At 41.1% G+C, this 24,440-nt stretch overlaps 1 protein-coding gene across 5 annotated transcripts in view; it reads right to left on the bottom strand.

Moving 5' to 3' along the window:
- Positions 1 to 24,440, bottom strand: part of LOC139657866 (protocadherin Fat 3-like) — a 148,297-nt gene that overhangs the window by 11,392 nt on the left and 112,465 nt on the right. For 3 of the 5 annotated variants that reach the window (XM_071535817.1, XM_071535815.1, XM_071535816.1), the window contains 8 exons: positions 20,518 to 20,661; positions 18,988 to 19,185; positions 16,505 to 17,306; positions 14,560 to 14,694; positions 13,634 to 13,788; positions 11,831 to 12,070; positions 8,655 to 8,901; positions 4,837 to 4,990 (listed from right to left, as the gene is read on the bottom strand). In XM_071535817.1, the coding sequence (XP_071391918.1) occupies positions 4,837 to 4,990; positions 8,655 to 8,901; positions 11,831 to 12,070; positions 13,634 to 13,788; positions 14,560 to 14,694; positions 16,505 to 17,306; positions 18,988 to 19,185; positions 20,518 to 20,661 (2,075 nt within the window). Of the gene's footprint in view, positions 1 to 4,836; positions 4,991 to 8,654; positions 8,902 to 11,830; positions 12,071 to 13,633; positions 13,789 to 14,559; positions 14,695 to 16,504; positions 17,307 to 18,982; positions 19,186 to 20,517; positions 20,662 to 24,440 lie in introns of all 5 variants that reach the window. The other 2 variants (XM_071535818.1, XM_071535814.1) reach the window with 1 other exon arrangement.

Consider the following 24,440-nt stretch of genomic DNA (forward strand, 5'->3'; position numbering starts at 1 on the left):
CTTTGGACTGCTCAAGTACTTGCTCCCACATGGATTGGTTGCCAAGATAAAAAAAAAAGCAAGAGATCAAAAAAGTTGGTGGAAGGTGAAATGCATTGACAATAGATGGCAGGAGAAATAATCCATGTGGGTTTACACCAAAGTCCCTTTGCCTTTAGTGTGATGTAGCCTAAGCTTGTGTGTGTGGAATATCAACACAGTTTTGAGCGCCATTTAGCTTCCAACATAAAAGAAAAAGATTTTCAGGTCACTGCTGGAGGCTTAGAAGGAAAGAATTTTCCCTCATTTTAAGTGAAAAGTACACACATTTTCTGCTCATGAGCCTTTTTTTTTTCTTTTTTTTTTTAATCTTTTATTGTTTGTCTGTGGAGGTGACAGTTGGACCATGCATCAACCATACAGCACTGTAATATTGCATTTGTCAGTTTTCATCAAACCCTGGGCAAAGTTATGATTTTGCTAAAGTATCAACAGATTCATGAACGTCATCCATATGAAACTAAACAATTAGGAGAGTTATTAAATAACTTTAGGGTCATTTTTAAGGGCAAACAGGCGGTGGACACACAGCCATGATGCATTTTTTAGTGTGAGAAGTTTCTAGATCCTGTGATGACTAGAGTGGATTTCCACTGTTTTATTACCCCAAGTTCTCAAGATGGAAAAAGAGGACTGTGATTAACTTTTAAAACTTTTTCAGATCTGAATTTAAAAAGGCTTTGATGAAAGAAGTTAATCTGCTTGTGTATAATCATGTGTGTGTGTGTGCATGCACATGATTAAATTTATCACTGAGCGTGTTTTTCTATCCTGTCGGCTGCCATACTGCATTTATTTTGACAGCAAGAGAATTCTTATGGCATGCAGATACGGAGAATGTGACAAACAGGATGAAGTGCAGCAGCTGGGAAGCAGAGGGAAGCATGCTGATGTGCAGGGGAAACTATGATTCAATATCACCACCGTGTGGTCTGAAGCAGCAAGTGCAGTCAATAAAATGTTCTTTTCAATTGTTCTGCTGTTTGAAAATGGCATGAGGTTCACAGAAAATGGTTTCATTTATTTCAAAGTTTATTATGTGGGTTATTAAGTATTTTGTATTTTGCATATAATGTATTTTGAAAAAAAGTGTCTTTGCAGGTTTGTGTAAGTATCACATGCATGGGTGTGTTTTCGGTGTGTATGTGTTTCTGGGGGGGGCAAGGTTTAGTCAGGTAAAACCTGACTAAAGCATTTCAAATAACAACAGAATTTTTCTATAATACTTTAACCCAAACCTAATCAAATCCTGAATAATTAAGAAAATTCAGTCTAAGCCAACAAAACAAAGGTCGCACTGGACAAAGAAGAGTTTTTCCAAAACTTTTGATAGTAATCTGGTAAAAAAAATCAACATTAAAAATGTACAGATATTGGGGCAGCTGTATCAGTTGAGAATTCACATTTAAGTACTCATATGTTCCCTTGATCACCAAAAATTCTATTAGAGTTTGACCCAATTTGTTGGATTGAAGCCATATTTTATAGTGATATTAAAGTAACCTGGTTTTGTAACCATCATAACTGGGCTAGAATAACCTAAGCATATACTCTGATTATGAGAAACCTGGTTAAGATGCCTGGCTTACTCATACTAAACAGGTTACTGTGGCATGAAAACATCTTACTGCTTTCACTTTTTCAGACTCCCACAGCAATATGGGTATAATTAGATATCATGGCCCCACCTCCTTCATTAGGAGAGGCTGTATCTGGGCGGTTCATTCACAGATGGATCCTATTATGTAATTATGTTTTCTCTTTTCTGGTTGGTGTTTGAACCTCACCTGTATATAAAAATGTCCTTTTTCGGCTGTTTTGATTACGCTGATGATGGCTTCTAGCTGAAACGCGTTCGTTTTTTGCCCACAATAAACTAGAAGATTAATTTTGTGTTCCGTTTGTTATAATTAGATATCAACAAAAACCTTCACTGAACTCTTTTAGTCCCTTTTGATGGCCTGGATTGTGCACAGCATCCCTATTGGTATGGGAAATATGTATACTGAACAAAAATATAAATGCAACATGTAAAGTTTTAGTCCCATGTTTCATGATTTAAAATATTTTTTTTCCACATTAAAGTTTATTTCTCTCAAATTTTGTGCACGACCTGTTACTGAGCATTTCTACTCAAATTTCTTTCAGTTGAATACTTTTTCTTACATGTGTGTAACCAAGTCAAATTTTTCAAATTGTTGCATGTTAGGTTTATATTTTTTGTTCAGTATATATACAGTATATATTTTGCAAACAATAAACCATTTCAAATTTGATGTTTAGGGAATGCAAATGCGGTGCCCCAGTCAAGCGATGCCCCGGGAGAATATTGCATTAACCTGTTTATTCATGGCAAGAAGGAGACTCAATCACAGGGGATCAAAGGTTCATGGAAACAGATTATGACATCAGGATAATTGTGATCAGATTGGAAGCGTGTGTTCAGAGACACGAGGGGTGTTATATACAGTTGTGATGTAACTGGTGAGGATGTGGGGAAAGTACAGCCTATAAATCTTGAATATAGATTCAAAATAGTCTCAAGTCTCAAAACAACTGCCACAGTAGCAGGATGGATCAGCTGCTCTTGTGAACATTTATTTTAAAAGGTTCCTTGAATGAATGAGTGAAAACTGTTTGCAGACTAATGGGAAGTTTTGTTTTGAATTATTCTTTCCATCCAATGAGACTTTGAATTTGTATGCATTGTGCAGACAAGTGAATAAAAGCACCAAACTATCTTCTGTGCCTAGCTCTTTTTGGCCTTTGTAACATTATTTGTCTATTTAAATACTAAATTAAATAGACTTGTTTGTCTATTTAAAGACTAAATCTGGATTCTGTAAATTTAATCTTGTGGTATGTGTATCTGATTCTGATAGATTGCTCAAGAAGAGGATTAGAAGATCTGTATGATTCTGATTCAGATTAAAAAAATTTAAAAACTGCACCCAGGTTACTGTGACATGGGAACATAGCCATTGTGTACAACAGTGATTCTCAACCTTTTTTAATCAAGGACCCCTAATTTAGTCCACATCAGGGCCACGGACCCCCATTTGATTATATTTTTTCTAGTGGACCCAAATCTGAGAATATTTTTATTGTTAGATATGATTTTGTCCAGAATTCCATGACTATCTGTATTGTAGGTAGAGAGATAACAGAGAAACTATGACCAAAATAGTCATTCTTCTACATTCTCTAATTGTGTTAACTTCTTGTAAATGAAATAATGTTGAAGTTTAACAATTCATCAGTTTGCTGGGGACTCCCTGGAACCCCCTTATGGACCCCTGGTGGTCCCCGGACCCCACGTTGAGAACCACCGATGTACAGTATGTGATGATGTACTCAGGGTGTGAAGTTACCACCCGCCAAGCGCCAAATGCTGCTAAAAAATTGTCTTTGGTGGATAAGGCAGTGAGGATCACCCACTACAATTTGAATTCTGTTGCACTTCATGATGAACTACAAACTTGATCGATTCTTTAACTTGGTGAGCAACTTGGCCTATCATTTTGAAATTTTGACTTAATTTACTTTTATATATATACCTGGGGTGCACATGTGTGTCTGTGTGTGGATGTGTGTGTGTGTGTATATGTGAGTATGTAGTTTATGTATGTATGTATTTGCACATATACATCTTTGTATATACATTTTTATTTTGCAAAAAGTATAATTTATTTATTTAAATTTCTGTCTATTACCATTTTTAATTTGTTTTTTTTAATTTTTTTCTAATCTGTACTTAGTATAAAATGTCAACCTTTTACACAACATATTTCTGCTATGTTATGTTTACCTTTTTAACTGATTGCATGTCTGCAGTTCTTCGTTGAAAATTAATAAAAATTTGGTCAAAAAAAAAAAAAACTTGGTGAGCATGTTTTAAAAAATCTGCTCGTCTCTTTATTTAATGTTTCAGACGGTGCCTGACTCTATATAGGAAATAGCATTGAAAATAGGGCTGGGTGATAATTCAATATTATCGTTTATCGTCTTTCAGTGGAATCATATCGTGATGATATGAAGATATTTTGATATCGTGACACACATTTCTGCTGTCTAAATTGATGATGACAAGCAAATTTTACTTACAAACTCTGATAAAATGAGGTATGGTAGGAATGTTAACCCTAACCCTTGACATCACACCTAACATTACCATTCAGTTCAATGAGATGAACATTAATTTGATTATTTAATGTGATTTTGCATACATGAACCATATCGTGATATATACTGATATCGAGAAAAATCCTTATGATTATCATGATATTGATTTCAACCATATCGCCCAGCCCTAATTGAAAACTGGTAGGGTGACATTAGGGCTGAACGATTTTGAAAAAATATCTAATTGCGATTATTTTGACTGATATTGCAATTGCGATATGATTTGCGATATTAGAGGGAATGATCATTTTTACATCGTTATTCTCATTTTCATTGAAAAACGTATTAAAATGATTATGGTGTGATTTTGGCGGGGATCTGTACCAAACAAAGATGTTTTCTTAAGTCTGTGGAATATGATGTGTAGGCCAGGACATCTCTGCAGCACAACAATATTTCATTTAAAATGGTATTCTGACACATTTCACCTTTAACAAATATTGCGCCTCCTGCGATTTGAAAATTTGCAGTAGGCCATATTGCGATTTCAATAAAATTTTGATTAATTGTTCAGCCCTAGGTGACATATATCCTAGGAAAAATGTATATTAATTATGTTGGCTGGTCATTTTTTTTTTTTGTTATGAGCCAAAAATGTAAAGTTAGGAAACTCACGTCAGGCCCTTGAAGCCTCTCCTGCAGCTGCAGAGGAAAGCGTTGCCGATGGGTTTGCAGACGCCGGCGTTCTGACACGGGTTGGGAACGCACGCCGTTATCTCCACCTCACAGCGCCCCCCGGTGTACTGGGGGTTGCAGCTACATGCAAAACCTGGCGGACGGGGGGGGGGGGGGGGTAAGGGGTGGGTGTGGGGTAGGGAGGAGAAAAGACACTTCATTAAGAATTCAGAGTATAGATGTAGTAGTGATGGCACCAGAACTGGCACTCACACACACACACACACACACACGCTTGTTTTCGGTGTTGTGTGTGCATTGTTTGCAGCGCTGCCAGAAAGACTTGGCCGGCCTCAATGCACACACACACACACACACACACACACACACATATACACACATCTCTGGGAAACACTTGTATACACCCACGCAGCATGACACAGACACACACAAACAAACAAATACAGGCATAGGGGAATGGCTATGACATGAAAAACCACACACACACACACACACACACACACACACACACACTGAAACACCTAGCAAATGCCACTTAAAATCCCATTGTGAAGTCAGTAAAAATGACAGGTTGTATTGTGAATAAAATAAACTCGACATTCTTTCCTGTTTTCAACCCATTGTGAGTGATGAAACAATGTGTTCAAGTGAATTTTACTTGGGGATAGATAGACATGTCATTTTCTCATGCTCTTTGTAACCGAAATCACTGTAGTGTAAAGTTTTGGATTGGATTGGATTGGATAGTCTTTATTGTCCCCGAGGGGCAATTTGGTTTGCAAACAGTAGTCATCACAACCCATACACAATATAAAATAAATAAATAAAAGACATAAATACATATAACATACAGTAGATGTCATCATAATAAAGTTGCAATGAGATATAAAGCACTAAGAGTCCATCAGTCCTTTGTTACAGTGTATAGCAGCTAGGCCTACAGCTTGTTTAAAAACCCAACAGCTGACTGAACAAATGATCTCAAATATCTATTTGATTTGGCCCTTCTAGGGAAAGTGTACCTCCTCCCTGAAACTCTGCATGAAGAGGAAGATGAGGGTCCACCAGAATGGCCTTTGCCCTCTGAGTGGCTCTAACTTGATAAACATGGCCAAGATCATTCAAGTTAGTGCCAATGGTCTTTTGGCAGAGTTTAACAATCTTTCCCAGCCTATTTTTGTTAACCATGCTTTGGTTGCCAAACAAGCAGATCATTGCAAAAGTTAAAATTGACTCAATATAAGATGAATAAAACATTTTCAAAAGCGATCTGTCAACGTTAAAACCCCTCAACTTTCTCAAGAAAAACAGTCTCTGATTGGCCTTTTTGCAGATGGAGTCAGTGTTGGCATCAAAAGTCATTTTGTCATCCAGGATGGTGCCCAAGCACCTATAGTGGCTTACTGTCTCCACAGCTATGCCACTGATAAAAGTCGGTGCCGTGACAGGAGGGTTTCTGCGAAAGTCGATAAGCATCTCTTTTGTCTTAGAGACATTGAGTTGCAAGTATGAGTCATCACACCATTTAATAAAATTGACCAAGACTGGACCATGGCCCACCTCATGGTGCTGCAGGAGGCTGACAATCACCGAATCATCAGCAAACTTGGTTATGAACCTTGACTAAGGTATTAATTTATACATTATTTAATAGTTTATAAAGATGACTAATAAATAATGTATAAATGAATACCTTAGTTAACATGAACACCATTAGTAAATGATTACCAGACACATTAGTTAACTTACATTAGTTAACTTAATGCTTATTAAGCATTAACTAACCCTTAATTAATGTACCCTTATTGTAAAGTGTTACCTATATTATATACATATAGGAAATATTGGAGGACTAGATTCACATTTCATACTTGAGAGAGTTCATTTTCAGTGAGCAGACATACATCAGATTTTTTTGACTGATCTAAATATACTGATATAAATATAGAATATGTTTATACTGTCAGCTGTCTGCTCTCACATTAGAATAACAGCATGTATTCTTTTCTTCGCCTACTCTCCTTTGGTACACTAGCTATCTTCATGCTGCATTTGTTGGCACTGCTGTCTTATTAGGAGGTTTTTTGTTCACTATGCGCTCTTTCATGTAACTTGCGCTGCACAAATTGCCTCTCTATGGACGACAAAGTTTTCCGAGTCTATATTTTTGATGATAAAAAAAAAAAAAAACCTGGTTAAATTGGAAGCAAACTGTTGAGGGAGGGAGCGGAGCGAGGAGAGACGATGGACTTGGGTTTTTACTTTACTTCAACTGGGAAACCACCTGAGGGTTTGTGATGAAGACCGCATGCTGCAACACACCGGGTTTAGTGATAAATATTTATTCTCAGTACTGCCTGTATTGCTGGAATTTCCTCTTTCCTAGTGTTACCTGTCCGTTCCATGCACCTTGTTAGTGGGTGACGAGCCAAATTTCAACCCACCTCAGTGTGCCAGCTTTTCTCTGAAGTGTGTATTTCCTCATTCATGCCATAACCACAGATCTTTCCTATGATCTCTGTCCAGGGTATCTGCTGCTTTCAGAAAGCTAAACTGAAGACTTTTAAAGACCTTTTTAATGCTACAAGGAATTGAATAAAAAGGCCTATTTGACTAAAAACATAAAGAAACAAAAAGCTGGCAAAACCAGCCTATTTCTGATTGAACATAGCTAATGAAAGTTCTGAAACTGTAAATGAGCAGAATAAGAAAAATTAGGCCAAGAGAGTAATTGTTTAGGGACATGAACTCCAACATGTTTGGCATATTGTATTAACCCTGTCCTGTATGAATCGAAGTGTGGACATGCATAATGTGACCAACTGGTGGAAAGAGTACTAAGTAAAGTAAAAGTTATTTTTTAGAAAAGAGAATGTTGTTACATGTGACTCTTCCAATTCTAAAAGTACAGAGTTCAAACTACATTAGTTTAACTGGAAGTTAGAAATGACAAAATAAAGTGCACAAACAAAGTAAAGTCAGATTACTGGCTGACCGTTCGCTGCAAATGGCTCCACAATCGGCCAATTTATATCCAGTTTCTGATGTATATGGAGAGCCACACAACCTGCTCTCTGTAATGGATGCAGCTAAGTACAATACACTTCAGGAAAAATGTGCTTAAGTAAAAGGACAGGGGAAAAGAAAATTAAAGAAAAACATATGGGTTCACTCACAATATGCATCTAAAAGTGGGAGTATTTGTTGTGTTCTTTTATCTTTCTATTTCACTTGATTTGAACTGCACTAGTTTACTTTTTAAGTCTTTTATCTTTTGTATCTCTTGTCTGTACTTTTGCACTTTTTAATTGTAAATCTTTTACTGTATTTTTTATTACTCTGTAAAGCACTTTGAATTGCCTCAGTGTATGAAATGTGCTATACAAATAAAGCTGCCTTGCCTAAAATACAAATGACAGACTTCAATTTTAAATATGAATACAGTGCCCAAAAAAAAGGACACAAAAAAGCCACTCAACTACAGTAACGGGAGTAAATGTAATTAGTTGCTTCCACCCTTGACTAACACTACTACCAGTCCCATTCACACATTTTGGTGAAACTGATTTCCTTTGCCTCTGCAGAAAATACAACTCTCAGAAAATGAAAATTAATTCAGAATTAAACCTGCATAACATGTTGGAAAAAACATAAGACATCTAATAAATGTTTAAGACATTTTAATTGGCCTTCATTTTCTATGAATTAAGACTTTTTGGACACTTTTTCAGGAGCTGCAGAGACCCCTGTCTGTCAGAGCAGCCTGGGTGGTGTTCGCTGTAGTTCCTGCTACTCACCACCAGATGGCAGGCTGGTGCAGGTGGCGCCGTTGCGGCAGGGCTGTCGGAGGCAGGCGTCGGGGTACAGGATGCAGCCCAGCTTCAGCTCGGTCAGGCCCACCACCTCGGCATAGCGCGAGCGCTTGTTCTGCAGCGGCAGCTCGTTGTTGTTCAGCATGACCGAGTCCAGGCAGCCCTGGAAACCCTCCAGCACCCGCGGGTCCTTCTGGGAGTCCGTCAGGCTGCGCGAGTTGGGAGGGTGCACCTAAAGGGGGGGGGGGGGGTGGGGCAAAAAGGGGGAAAAACAAGGAGATAGACAGTGCTTATTCATGCTGTGTCTACTGTGTTTTTTGTTTTTTTAAATTGACTTAACATTTATTTACCCAGGCATGAATTAAGAAAAAAAAAATCAAGGCAATAAAGGTTTCTAGTAGAGATTTGGGAGTAGGAATACATACATGAATCTAGTGAGGGAAACCCTATTCATGAATTGAATATCTCAAACATGAATGCATGGACACACACACACACACACACATACACACACACTCACACACAGGACAAATGCAAGATATTAAGGTGTTATAGTAAGAAAACACCTGAGAACTCGCATGTTGGAATTTATACTCTCGGACAATATTCACACTCCTGTGCCCTAAATTTGGATTCACAGAAAAGATTTACCAATGTGCAAGTCGGTATTTGAATGAATGGAATAGAGGCCGCAAACTGTAATTGTAATATGATATTTGCTCAAATGAATTTTTTGTATGCCAAATTTCCGGTGGGTCCTAGTGATAAGTAAATGGTGTCGACATGTTCTATGATGTGTGTATCGTTTGCTGAGAAATATGGAAACATTAACTATCTTTTACTAATTTTTTAACTAGACATTTTACATACATATACATATTGGTCTAGTAGCCTGCCGACTTTTAACTAAGCAAATCCAATATGGATATCTCATGATAAATTATTAAATTCTTATGTTTTTGGTTGCCAGATGCCCGGTTTTCGACCGGACTGTCCAGTTTTCAGTTGCATTGTCCGGGTCAGGTCAGAAGGCTCGACCGGACGTTTAAATGTCCGGTCAAAATCATTCTGTAAATAATAATTCCAGCCCTGCCTATATTTCCCTGTCACGGGTGGCTGTCTGTTGCTTTAACAAGCTAAAATCACTTGATAGGCACATGACCAGAGCAGGGGTAATTCCACCAATCACAAGTGACCATATCACCCCACATGTTTTATTGTGTTGGCCGCATACCGCAAAAGTTTTGAATGGGCTACTTTCTCCTCGGACCTATATGATGGAGATAAAAAGGTAAGAGAGGCAAGCCTCTCTCTCTCTCTCTCTCTCTCTCTCTCTCTCTCTCTCTCTCTCTCTCTGGGATTTCCCCACATGTCGGATATTAAGCGACTAGTTTAGACACACTTAGAGAAAGAATAAGCTCACTCCCCTCAATAAAAAAGAGCAAATATGGCGGCGATTGACAGCTGTCATTGAAAATGCGTTGTTTGATCATTGTAATCTCTTGTTAAATATGGCCATAATATGTGCTTGGGTCACATGCACACCTAATAGTAACATCAGGTAGCCTACCTGCAGTGTTTTGAGTGAATATACATGTTTTTCCTTTCAACAAATCAAGTCATTTAGAAAAAATGTCAGTTGTGCATCAAGCTTTGTAGAAGACACTACAGCTCAGTAAGATCAGCATGAGAAGAATCACATATTTGATTACACTTTTTTCTTCTTTTCTGTGATTTTTTATTTTCACTACAGGCTGTAGTTGGTTTACTGACAGTGCTTACTGTGCTCACTTTGATTTAGCTACACAGCATTGATATGACTGTAAGTGTTCCACCTGAGGATGAGTGTGTTGACCAACTGTTTCCAAAGGTTATCAATGAATTCAATATCAAATTTATCAATTAACAGGCATATAAAGTATAATATTGTTGCTGAGTGATAGGCTACTGACAAAACTGAATTACTGATACTGATAAAACTGAATAGGTTACCTGGGTTTGAGCTCTATATGCACATCTGCGCACGAGAACATTGACGCGAATGAATGTGCACGCGCACAATGTCCGGTTTTACCAAGATGAAAATCTAACAGTAACCTACATCAAATGTAGGTTACTGTGACACAGTAAACTGTCTTGTCTTTAGCCCTAGTCTCTACTCAAAAACACTCTGAGCTGTAGCTTGAGAAGAGTCAGCTCAGTTAACAGTGGGCTACTTTAGCAAAGCAGCTGTCAGTATTAACGGGAGCGTATCTATGTTCCCAGGGTCCTATGTTCCCCAGATTTATATGGCATATAATGGGAACATGACAAAGGGTCCTATGTTCCCAGGGTCCTATGTTTAACCCTAACCCTAACTAACCATATTAAGCGAATACAGAGCTGGGGAACATCTTTTTCAGGTTCCCATTATGTGCTATATAGAGCTGGGGAACATAGGACCCTGGTAACATAGGACCTTGGGAACATGGGACCCTGGTAACATAGGACCTTGGGAACATAGGACCCTGGGAACATAGGACCCTTTGTCATGTTCCCATTATGTGCCATATAAATCTGGGGAACATAGGAACCTGGTAACCTAGGACCTTGGGAACATAGGACCCTGGGAACATAGGACCCTTTGTCATGTTCCCATTATGTGCCATATAAATCTGGGGAACATAGGACCCTGGGAACATAGGACCTTGGGAACATGGGACCCTGGTAACATAGGACCTTGGGAACATAGGACCCTGGGAACATAGGACCCTTTGTCATGTTCCCATTATGTGCCATATAAATCTGGGGAACATAGGACCCTGGTAACCTATGACCTTGGGAACATAGGACCCTGGGAACATAGGACCCTTTGTCATGTTCCCATTATGTGCCATCTAAATCTGGGGAACATAGGACCCTGGGAACATAGGACCCTTTGTCATGTTCCCATTATGTGCCATATAAATCTGGGGAACATAGGACCCTGGTAACATAGGACCTTGGGAACATAGGACCTTGGGAACATAGGACCCTTTGTCATGTTCCCATTATGTGCCATATAAATCTGGGGAACATAGGACCCTGGGAACATAGGAACGACTCCGTATTGACATGCGACCGTTAACTAGACACGTTAGCTAGTGTGCTAATCAGAGGCGTTTAACAAGACAGACTCTGACCAGTGCGCCGAAGTAGATGGTCCGGTCCGGGGCGAGCGGCTGTACGGGGGGCGGCCCGTGGCGGCGCTCCACGTAGCTGTCGTCCAGCGCCAGACTGGTGAAGTTGCGGTTGAGCTCCAGCGCCACCGTGTGCCAGCTGCCGTCGTTGATGCGGCGCCCGGAGATGCCCAACATGCCAGGGCTGTCCCCACCGCTGCCAGGGCCACAGGCCAGCTGGAACCACAGCTTCCCCTCCTCCAGCTGCACACACACACACACACACACACACACACACAGACGCACACACACACACAGACACACGCCAGGAGAAACCTTTCATGTTATTTATCCGACCACGCAGTTCGTTTAAGAAAAAAATAATCTTGTTTACTGCATCTCCTCCATCAATCTTTCATACAAACAGTTCTGATCTTAAATCCCTTGTTAAAATTATTATTATTTTTTTAGAAAGTGTGTATTCTGTGTTTTCTTAGAGCGGGATTTCTCTTTGATGAGCAACTATGGCTATGCATGTCAAGTGTAATGTGTATGACTTGAATGTAGGATCTCAGTAAAAAGACAAAATGTTAAAAGGACAATTTTCCTGCCTCGGCTGGACAATAAAGTTTATTCTATTCTATTCTATTCTATTCTAATTATGAATGACTTCCACAAAGTTAAGGAGAGCATTTGTATGTAAGTGAGGCCCAGTGATGATTAATGTAGGGATGTGGTGATAAATAGGGTAGCAATATTGGAGATATTATGGAATATTAGCCCCAAACTGAAATCCAACACCTAACATGCCAGAAATCAACCAAAGCAACTTGATATCCGTCTTCTTCATCCATTCAAAGGTTTTAACTTCAGTACTCAATAGATTTCAGTAATGCAAAAGTACTACTGGTGATAAATAGTGGTAAATAAAAAGGAGGGTAAACAACCAACAATATGAACATAATCAATGACATTTTAAGAAAGGTTTGATACCACTCTCTATGATGTACTATGAATTTATCTCATATAGACCAAATAAATAAATGTGCAAATAAAATAATAATAATAATGCAAATAAAAATGTGGGTGAAGTGAGTATGTGGTTTACCCACTATATGCATATTCAGTGGGTTTTACCCACTATTTGCATGATGGTGATAGACTAATTTTAAAGTCAGTGACAGACCTGTAAACTCTCCCGTTTTCCCCGTAAATCTCCCGTATTTCCCTTTTTTTATTTTTTACAGTTATACAGATAGAGAGCGGTGAGTGAGTGAGAGAGACAGAGAGTGAGAGAGAGAGACAGGGGAGTGAGCGAGAGAGAGAGAGAGAGAGAGAGATGTGAGTGAGAGAGAGAGAGAGAGAGCGAGAGAGGGAGAGAGAGAGAGAGAGAGAGCGGTGCTATATAGATATTTAGACACTTGGGAGACTATTTATCCATTCCTGACCAGAAGTATGTCGGGAAACAACCATGCATTTTGCAAGGTTTAGGGTGGAGTTTAGTATCGGTCACGGTGGGAAAAAAGATGTCAACCAGCATGCTAGTTGGTAGATCTCTGGAACCGAGAGAGGAAATCCCTTTCATAATGTAAAAATAAGTCGGGTGGGCGTCCCGGAAAATCTCCCTTATTTTCAAAGCCCAATGTTGACAGATATGGTCAGTGATGATAAAGACACAGAAATGCCTAACAGAGAAGAAACAGACTCCATGAGGCAGAATCTCTCACAGCAGAACCCACTTAAACATGTCAGAGCGCAGACCAGCACCCATAGGTGCAGAGGCACTGCTGTGCATATGTGTGTGTGTGTGTGTGTGTGTGTGTGTACCTTCAGTACAGTGCACGGGTCCGTATGTGTGTACATGATGATTCCTCGGCTCTGCAGCGTTCTGATCCTCAGACTCAGCTTCAGCTCCGCCTTCGGCCCGTCGGACACCCTGTACTTTATATAGCTGTTGCCTGAGAAACTCAGAGACGTATGGCCTGCACACACACACACACACACACACACACACACACAAACAATCACATTCCATAACAATCAAAATGATTGTCTTTCTTGATTTTTGGTGATAAGCGGTCACTGCTTTGGTGTTTTGCAATGTAATGCAATGCAAAGAACTCAGTGTAAAAACTGTAGGGTTTGATGTATTACAATGCATGCCATTGAATTTTCTCAAGTGATCATATTTGCATAATTGTGCACATACATTTGCTGTGCTCATGATGCCTCACAGTGCACTTCAACAAAGTGTTGAAGTGGAAAAATGATCTGATTTGTCACCATGCTGAATCCCCCCACACACAAAATTAGAGTGCCTTGGCTTATTTTTTGCATGAAAAATAAATTATTTGAGAAAAATGGATCTGTATATTTGAACAGCTATTTTGAACAGTGTAGTGAAAAATCAACCCAGCCTCTGCTGCATGTCACCCCCCCCCCCCCTCTCTGCCCTGTCTTTCCCGTTGATCTCTACTGACCTATTGATAAAGGCAAAAAGCCACAAAAAAATAATAATAAAAAAAAAAAAAAATGATTTGTGTAATTGTAACTGTTGTTCTTGCTCAAAACATTCATTTTTCACACTCAGTTATGATAAAGAAATACCTACACAATCTGCAGATATTAGAGATTTTGGACTAAAAACATCTCATGGGATTCAGACCAAAGGACTGAGGGGTTTCCCTTTCTCTACTCTCTCTAACACACACACACAGACACACACACACACGCACACACACACATGCACAGACCTGCACACTCTCCCAGCTTTCCTGGTGGACACTGGCAAGCATAGCGCCCTCTGTTGGCCTCGGTGGAAACACACTGCATGTCTGCTGGACAGGACTGGTCTTCACATTGCTCTGACAGCACAGCACAACTGGCATCTGTAGAGATAGAGAGACAAGAGAGAGATAGAAACAAAAAAGAGAGAGCGAGAGGGAGTGAGAGAGAGAGAGAGGTGGGTTGAGTGTATGAATAGACTTCCTGAATGTCAGAAAAACACATCCAGCTGAAAAATGTAAAGTCTGTGTGACACAGACACACACACACACACACACACACACACACCAAAGCAGAAATAAAGCTCTGCATCTGAAGCCTGTCTGAAGCCCCAACATCTACTTTTACAAATCAGTCATTAGCAAGGGTCTGTGTGTGTGTGTGTGTGTGTGTTTATGCCTGTGTATTTTACCTACGTTTGAAATGTGTATTGTAGATGTGTTGCTTGATGACAGCATTGGAGGTGCTTATGTAGTTAGTATGTAGGTGCTACAGATGGGTTATAAAAACGGAATATTTGAATATGTTTGTGGGAATCAACATCACCTTTTGTAATCTTCTGTTCATTGTTTTGTGTTGAGATATGTCTTTTAAATAATTTTACCAGAGTGAACTATGCAGAGCTCAAACGGCAGAGTAAGAGCTATGGCACAGACCAGCCACTAGAGGGTGTCTGGTGTCATTTAAAAAACCCTCCACTAGGAAACTGGGGAGGGACACTGCTCTTGTGGTGTTTAGGGCTTCTGTGTTTTTTTTAATGTTTCTTGTTTGTTGACGTTGTTTGGTGTGTTGTCATTTGTGTTTACCATATGTTTGTACCCTGGTTCCTCGAGGGACAATAAAGACTTCTCTCCGGGGTTTTGTCCTCATGCTAGATGTTTTTACGAGCAGTTCTGTCATTAAAGGCCATTCTGATTCAGTGGAAGGCAACAGGGCTCCATCCAGCTATTTCTACCAGTAAGGTTTGAACTGAGAGAATCTCTGTCCAATCAGAACAGAGTAGAAAGTGATGGAAATGAGGCTTTTTGTCCATAATCTGCTTTACCATTTGGAACTTTTGGCACACCCCAAATATTGGAATATTCGTTTGGACCACACACTGAATAGTCGACCATGAGAAAATGGACCTGTGTACATTCCTACTAGGTGATAGGGTTCCTACACATTTTCAATTAAAAAATTCCATACTTTTTCCAGACCTTGATTTGTTTTGAAGATTTTGTCTGGTGTTCAATATGATTTAGGCAGATAGACATCTTGCCCCTGCTAACTAGGTCATATCACTGTATAGATGAAGACTGTTCCTCACAGCAACAAATATCAGAATATGTGAGATGATTGGCATCTTTCCCAGACCCTATGTTCTTGACTGGATTTGATTTTGGTGGGTATTTGATATAATGCATGCTGACAGCGGCTGGGTAATAAGAGCGTCCCTCTATCTGAACATTATTCTTCACATCAACAAAAACTGTGGACTCAAAGTGGCTCTACAACAACATAAAAGCTAGAATTATGTGTGTATCGGACCTGAACCGCAACATTTTCCATACTTTTCCAGACATTTTTTCAAATTCCCAAACTATTCAAGACCTGGAAATGATCAAATTCATTTTTAATACTTTTCCAGACTTTCCAGACCTGCGTAGAAACCCTGTTAAAGGCCAGTCTGATTCAGTGGAAGGCAACAGGGCTCCATCCAGCTATTTCTACCAGTAAGATTTGAACTGAGAGAATCTCTGTCCAATCAGAACAGAGCAGAAAGTGATGGGAATGAGGCTTTTTGTCCATAATCCGCTTTACCATTTGGAACTTCGGCACACCCCAAATATTGGAATATTCTTTTGGACCATACACTGAATAGTCGACCATGAGAAAACGGACCTGTGTACATTTCTACTAGGTGCTGCTCACCAGTGCATGTGCAGCGCGATGTCCGGTGGAAGCGTGGCGAGACGAAGCTGACCCGCGGCGTGCTGTAGGTTGCCAGGTTGTGGGAATCCAGGATGATACTTTGCTCACACTGAGCGCCGCGACACTCCAAACCTGAGCAGTTCTTATCCAAGATGGCTGACACTCTGAGCACCTCCTCCAGCTTCCGTCGCGACGCGCTGAGTTTCTGGGTCAGGTAGGCCGCCTTGTAGAACCCGCCCCCTGCTGTTTCCACGGCAACCAGCAGGTCCAGTTGCTGCGTCCCGCCCACGGGCTGCAGACTGAGCACGTGCAGGGCGTCCTGCTGCTGCGAGGCGGCGGCCTGCTGCAGCACCTTCAGCACGCTCTTCAGGTGCGACGCCACAAAGTCGTGCGGCGCCACGCTCTCGAAGCGCACCGTCACCGCCTCGCGCAGCATCTCCGGCGACGCCTGCTCCACGTGCACGCTCACGGGCACGGGCACGGCGAAGCGGCCGTCGCTCACGCTGGCGTTGAGGGAGTACCGGCCCGCGTCCAGCCCGCCGAGCGCGATGATCTTGCCGTCGCGAGGGCTGATCTTGAAGAGGCTACGCTGGGCCGGGGGGGCGTGGCCAAATGTCAGCGCGTCATAGGGGTCGGCGTCGGTGGCGTGTAGCTGGCCAATCACGCCGCCGGGAAACTCGTCCTCCATAGTGACGATGTGCACCTCTAGTGGCAACGCCACCGGTCGGTGGAGGCTCTCCTCGATCACCCGCACCGTCAGCATGGAGGAGGAGGACAGACGAGGCTTACCGGAGTCCCTCACCTAGGAGAGAGAGAGAATAGGAGAGAGGAGAGGAGAAAGGAGTAGAAAAAAGGAGGGATAAGGTGAGAAGAGGAGAGAGGAGGAGAGGAAAGGGCAGATTGTTTCGATACATAATAAAATTTGATTTATATGGCACATTTGGTACAAATTTTGTCCACGCACTGCCGTTCAACAGAGAAGAGATGTTCATTTATCACAGCAGAATGACGAACCGGAGCCTCGGTCAACTGGAAAAGACTAATAACACAATGCAGGCGAGAGGAATATTCAACAGGGCAGAGGACAGTGTACAATTAGCAGAAACAGGTAACAGTTTCTGCTAACTTTTAACTGCTTTCTGCTAAGGAGAACAGTAATCTCTGAATAAAAACAAGCTGCTGTGATCTGGAAAGGATCTGTAAAATCTTTTTGAAATGACCGAAAACAACAGAATTCTTTTCTTAACATAAGTTCAGAGAAGGGCTGCGTACTCGGTCAATCCATCATTAGAAGACACAGTTGGAAAGTCTTGTGTGAAACACTTAAACACAAAGAATAATAAACAAGCTGTAGAGCAAAATGTGATCAAATAGAAGTTGCTTGTGTCATAAATGTCAGTCTCTATTAAAACGAAAAAGAAGCCTGAACACCAGCTAGTTAAGGCATCAAATGTTGAAATGTTTGCACTTTTTGCACCATGTCAGATTAAAAGCAAATTATTTCTGACTATCTCAGCTTCTTAATGTCCATTTTGAGGCTCGGAGCCGTAACTGGCTGGTGTGCGGGCTCCTTTTCCCTTTTGATGGTGCTTTGAACTTTGCTTTTGAGCCAGCAAAAGTTAAAATAACCATTAATGAGGTAGTCAACAGCGGCGCAGTATCAAACGTCTTTATTCACAGTCGCTATCACTATCCAGCTATGTTACTTAGTTCTGGGCTGCTGTGAAAGAACTCAGAGTTATATAAGGGAACAAACAAGGCGGTCAGAGGGCTGGATCTAATGTGATACATTTCAATATTTAATCAGTTTAATCAGTTTTGACTTAAGTTACAGCATTTCTTATTTGGTGTCATAGGTCTACCTGCAAGTTATTCCTACTAACCGAACAGTAGCTAGACTAAAAGTTAACTAATTGTAGATCACAACACTTATCTGTTTTCTCTGAACCCCAAACCCAAATCTGTGGTGAAGCCTGACACCTAATGGTGAAAAGTAGGGTACTGCACTGCTCATCTGCTATTGGCTGGTTTTTGTTCCAGGTGATGTCACCACCTGTTGTACTCTATGGAAGGTGACATCACCTGGCACAAACACCAGCCAATAGCAGAAGGCCAGTGCAGTACCCTACTTTTCACCATTAGGTGTCAGGCTTCACCACAGATTTAGGTGGGGTTTAGTTACTCTTAAGTACAGCTACAATTATTATAGCTTTATGAGATATCTTCTTCTACTGCATCCATTTTAACTCTCCATGCGTAAACAAACTGGCTGCTATTTACATTTTCATGCCGTTCTGCTGTTCACTTGCTCTCAACGCTGCATTGTAGGAGTGGGTGAGATGATAAAAAGCTCTTCAAAGTTAAGGTCATGCATTCATTTTCTGCTCAGCTAAGCACCCTGCATTCGCTGAATAGATGTTAGAAGGAGGACGACCACAGCAGCTCTGCAGCAGGATGCGAGAAGACAGGCAGGTTGACTCTACCTGGATCTGAATAACGTATTCGGTTGCCAGATCCCTCCGAAACACCTGATTGGCCACCAGCGTCCCGTCCCTCTCCAGCACAAACTCTCCGCCTTCGTTTCCCGACAGGATGCGGAAGTCAAAGGGCGGGCCGTTATGGGAGGAGTCCTGGTCGATGACGGACAGCTGCAGGATGCTGGTGCCGATTGGCTTATTCTCCTGGTGGGGGGGGGAGGGGGGGTGGGGGACACATTGTTAAGCCGGACCTGTCTGGTCGAGGTTTGTCTTTTTAGTCCATGGGCCAGACCAGATTTCGGTACCACTCAAGGTGGCAAAATCTAGTTAAAAATTTTGAGAAGGTATATGTCTGTAGATGATATTTTGGTATGAGAACCATTGCTGAATGGCAGCTTTGTCACAGTAATCAGCTCATGACGTTAACCACCCCCTACAATAAATTGGATTGTAGGCGTTGATGCATATCCTATTTTAGGCTCATTTTCAGGACCTTTATAGTCATGCTTTATGAGAATATGTTTGATATCATTTTAAAGGGTAGCTTCTTAGCTTCCTTTCAAGCCTCTTCAAAGTGTCAGTGACATACATTTTCCCACAATTTTCACCTAAACTATAGTCTTTATTTGAGAATTGTGACATCTAGGAACATCACAGACACAAACATCAAAAACTAGAATACTCACAGGACTGTAAGGATTCAGAAAAGGTATAATCTTCCCATCGTGAAGGGTAATTTTGGGCCTTAAAGTAGAAGAATGACTTCTCGAGGGAAATCTCTCACTTATGTTCATGATTGTGAGTAATATGGTGAGTTGTCATTGTATTGTGAACTGGCCATAGCACATAGGCCTTCTACTTAATGACACATACTACTCTTCAGACAATTCCCCAAAGAATTGCACGATTCAATAATTTGTAGGGTCAAAATATGTTGAAAATGTGTATCTTTTGTTTATCATAAAGTCACCTCTCTAGGACTCTGGTGTGTGTGTATGTGTGTATGTGAGTGTATACTAAGGGGCAGCATTAGAGAAGCAGGCTGGTGGCCACAAAGTTGTCCATTGGAATCCCACAACAGCTGGGAAAATTGTCTGCCAAAGTAATGAGAAACACTCTCCTCTGCCTCAGCCACTACCATTGAGATGCCCTTGAGGCTTGGGCAAGGCACCTAACCCTCAATTGCTGCCAACAGTAGATGCATTGGTAAAGTGCTGATTTGATCAATAAGACTGATATATTAGAAGTATTAACTATTTAGTATTAAGTAATGTATGACCTTTATCACCCTCAAAGTAGGTTTTGAAAGCCAGAAATCTCAGCACCTGGCCAAGTAATCGTTGAGATATATGCAGATATATTATGGTCATTGTGTGCTATGGGCCAGGTTATGGTCATTGTGTGCTATGGGCCAGGCAAAAACTTACTTAATGTACCTTTAAAGGCCACTGCTGGAAAACATTCACAGTATTAACTAATCACACTAATCACATTCTTATCTATTTTTGTGTGAATATCCCTGTATGACAGGTTTACCTGTATGACAGTGGTGAGGTTGGCCGGGGAGAAGGTGGGCGGGTTGTCGTTGATGTCGGAGATGTCTATGTTGACCATCACAGTGGAGGACATGGCTGGGACGCCGCTATCCAGAGCTCTGATAGCTAATGAGTAGCCCGAAACCTGGAAGGACAGAAACATAGAAGGGCGTCCAAACTCTCAGACTGTAAAGTATTGCCATGCATGAGGCTCAAGGATAGACAGTTCAACCATTTCAAATGCTAAAGTTACTGAGGAATAGTGATTATTGACCTTATTCACATGGTGGCCATTTTGAATACTCAGAGTGGGAAATTCTACCCTCCCGGAGACTCCTGCAATAAGCCTCAGTCTCCCGGAATGGAAAAAAATAAATAGATTTTTTGACGGCTGAATTTTTTTTAAGAATAAATAAATAAAAAATAATAAAAAATGCACTATGTAGGTTGATTTAAGTGACATGCGACACAACTGGGGAGGATTTACTAATTGTAGTGTTTTGAATATAGCGTAATGTAACCAAACACAGGCGATGTGTGTGCGTCGGGTACGTCCACTGCGTCGCATGAAGTTTATTTTTATGACTTTTTGCTAGGCTGTGCTCTTTACATATTTACTGTGTTGTTTTTTCTCGGTTGTAGGTTGCATATTTAGCAATTGGCAATGTGTGATGATGGTTAACGGGACATGCACGTTGCGCATTTGGCATTGCATAATGGTGAAAGCATATGGCCATTGGGGGAGCGTATCTATGTTCCCAGGGTCCTATGTTCCCCAGATTTATATGGCACATAATGAGAACATGACAAAGTTAACCCTAACCCTAACCCTAACTAACCATATTAAGCGAATACAGAGCTGGGGAACATCTTTTTCAGGTTCCCATTATGTGCTATATAGAGCTGGGGAACATAGGACCCTGGTAATATAGGACCCTGGTAACATAGGACCTTGGGAACATAGGACCTTGGGAACTTAGGACCCTGGGAACATAGGACCCTATGCCTGTGACACCTTCTATTGCAATGTAACAAACCTGCTAACCAGTTCTCCAGAAAGCTGAGGTAGGCAACATTAACAAACCACCGCTTATTGTTGTGCATTTTAATGAGGTGCACGTGTGTGGGCCTTTGTATGTGAAGGCTATTAATATGTTTGAAGGATTTCAATGGGCTTGAGCATAATGTGTCATCTTCACGGGAGTGTAACTATGTTCCCAGGGTCCCGAGTTCCCAAGGTCCTATGTTCCCAGGGTCCTATGTTCCCAAGGTCCTATGTTCCCAGGGTCCTATGTTCCCAGGGTCATCATTTTATTTAATTTTGAAGGTCTCTAGCTCTGATAAAAAGCCCCTCTGTTCTTTGAATCAGTTGAGGTCAGAGCTCTGGGTAAACATCTACACACAACCAACCTAACCCTAGAACTGGGGAACATAGGACCCTGGTAACATAGGACCCTGGTAACATAGGACCCTGGGAACATAGGACCCTGGGAGAGCACATATGTAGAACTGGGGAACATAGGACCCTGGGGACATAGGACCCTGGGAGAGCACATATGTAGAACTGGGGAACATAGGACCCTGGGAACATAGGACCCTAGGAACATAGGACCCTGGGAGAGCACATATGTAGAACTGGGGAACATAGGACCCTGGGAACATAGGAATGACTCCCATTTTTTCACCACATCAGTGAGACATGGCACATATTTCTGAGAGTTCTTTAGCAGGACGTGTTGAAGATGTGTTGCTACTGACATGTTGTCGACGTGTTGAGATGAACATGACAGCAGGATCCTCATTATTAGAAGCATGACTGAACTGTGACTTCTTTGAGAGTCAGATTGTCAAACAAGGCAGTGTATGTACGTAGATCTAAATTTGAACAATCAGCTTTCTCCATAAAGGGCTGTCAACTCCTAGATCCTGTCCTCACCCGACACGAGGACGTCACCGCGCTTCCTCCATTCTCCCTCTGAACAAAACTCACCCTGATATCCATTAATGTGGTTAAACTCCACTAAATTCCACCATTAAACCTTCCCATATGTTACTTCATTATCGTGGAATTTGCTATCATTTCACGGCTGGCATAATAGGATATAGAAAATCAAAATGCAGCACTTTCCATGCAAATCAATTCAGTTACACATTAAGCAGTAGTGACAGACGCTAATCGAGTATTATCGGCGATTTTTCCATGCCTTCCTACGCTCACTTGGATGGGTGTTAAACATAATGGCCCTGAGTGGCTGATATGGAGCTTTTTGACTGGCTGCGGGCGTGACCTTTGACCCGTGGAAACTACCGGTAAGTGCTTTCGGAGTGAGACGACAGCGGTTCGCTGGGTTGAAGTTGTCATATTGTAGAGCAAACACAGCTTAAGGAGGGTTCTTTACTGTTAGTATGAGGCTGTCTAAAGGAGACTTGGGGCTGTATAAGTTCACACACACACACACACACACACACACACACAAACCTTATTCCCCTAGCATGCTGCTCACGCTTCTCTAAACTAGCTGCAGGGTATTTTTCTGTTCCTCCATATATTGCTTTATAATAAAGGCCTAACGAAGCACACTGGAGAGAAATGCAATAACTAAGAAACAAAACAATAAGCTGCTGCCTCAGAGATATGCAAGAATAAACCGCAGTAGTAAACAACTATGACCTGCTTAGCAGAGAGAGAGAGAAAATAGAATATCCTGTATGGAAATGAGAGGGGGAAATACATGCAAACACCGGGTATGCACGCACTCGCACACACGCACACACACACACACACACACACACACACACACACACACACACACAGAGGGCTGCTCTCTGATAACCCAAACACACTTTCATCAGCCAATACTTTGATCCCCCACAAGCCCTGGTGCTCTCTTTCTGAGCACGCTCAGATCCGCTCACCGACCACACTCATGAATTCTTTATGACGGGAATCCGAACACTTCTGAACATTTCGAGCACTCCGGAGGAGGGTGGAGGAGAAGAGGAAGAAGAAGAAGAAGAAGAAGAAGAAGAAGAAGAAGAAGAAGAAGAAGAAGAAGAAGAAGAAGACGACAGGAAAGAAAACAGCTCTGAAGAGGAGAGGGAGAGAGGCAAATCCTCCCGTCTTTTTCCTGCTGCAAATGAAAGAGCTGGTTAATGGTGAATTAGCTTTCATATAAGACTGATCCTTTCTGGTTGTCAGGTCAGTGCAGGAAAACATAATTTGAAAGTGATTGCTGCATTATTGTATATTTAACTATGGATTATAGATAGATATGTTAGATCTTATAGAAAGTAACATATTTGATGGGACAATTGGTTGCATTTTTAAATATTGAGCAGCGAACATCAGCTAACATTAGTTTCCAAAATGATAGGCTTAGATGATGATGTTTTAAATTTTGTGTCACTGACCCTGCTCTTGGCTACTGAACATAACTCTACTGAACGGGACTCTACTATAGAGAATAGGGCTGGGCGATATGGACCAAAAATCATATCTCAGTATTTTTAGGCTGAATGGCGATACACAATATATATCTCGGTATTTTCTACGAAGTGGGCTAAATGTTCAGTTGTAAGTAGGGCTGGGCGATATGGACAAAATCAAATATCACAATATTTTTGACCAAATACCTCGATATCGATATTGCGACAATATTGTAGGGATGACTATTGGTGCTTTCACAAAATATTTACACAATGAGATTTTTGATAAATAATCATCAGTAATGTGGATATAATGACTAAGTGGGTAAAGGCAAATAATAGAACAGCTAGAACAGTCTGGTAAGTTCAGAAAATTACATCAGTTTACTGTAATGCAGCCTTTAAAACCAGGAAAAGACAACACTTATGCCATATCACGATATTACCATATCCAAAATCTAAGACGATATCTAGTCTCATATCACGATATCGATATAA

This window comes from Centroberyx affinis, unplaced genomic scaffold (genome assembly GCF_046629955.1).
Source record: "Centroberyx affinis isolate AG114_WGS23_722 - 3 ecotype Tasmania unplaced genomic scaffold, CSIRO-AGI_Caff_v1 ptg002772l_1, whole genome shotgun sequence".
In the NCBI taxonomy this organism is placed as follows: Eukaryota; Metazoa; Chordata; class Actinopteri; order Beryciformes; family Berycidae; genus Centroberyx; species Centroberyx affinis.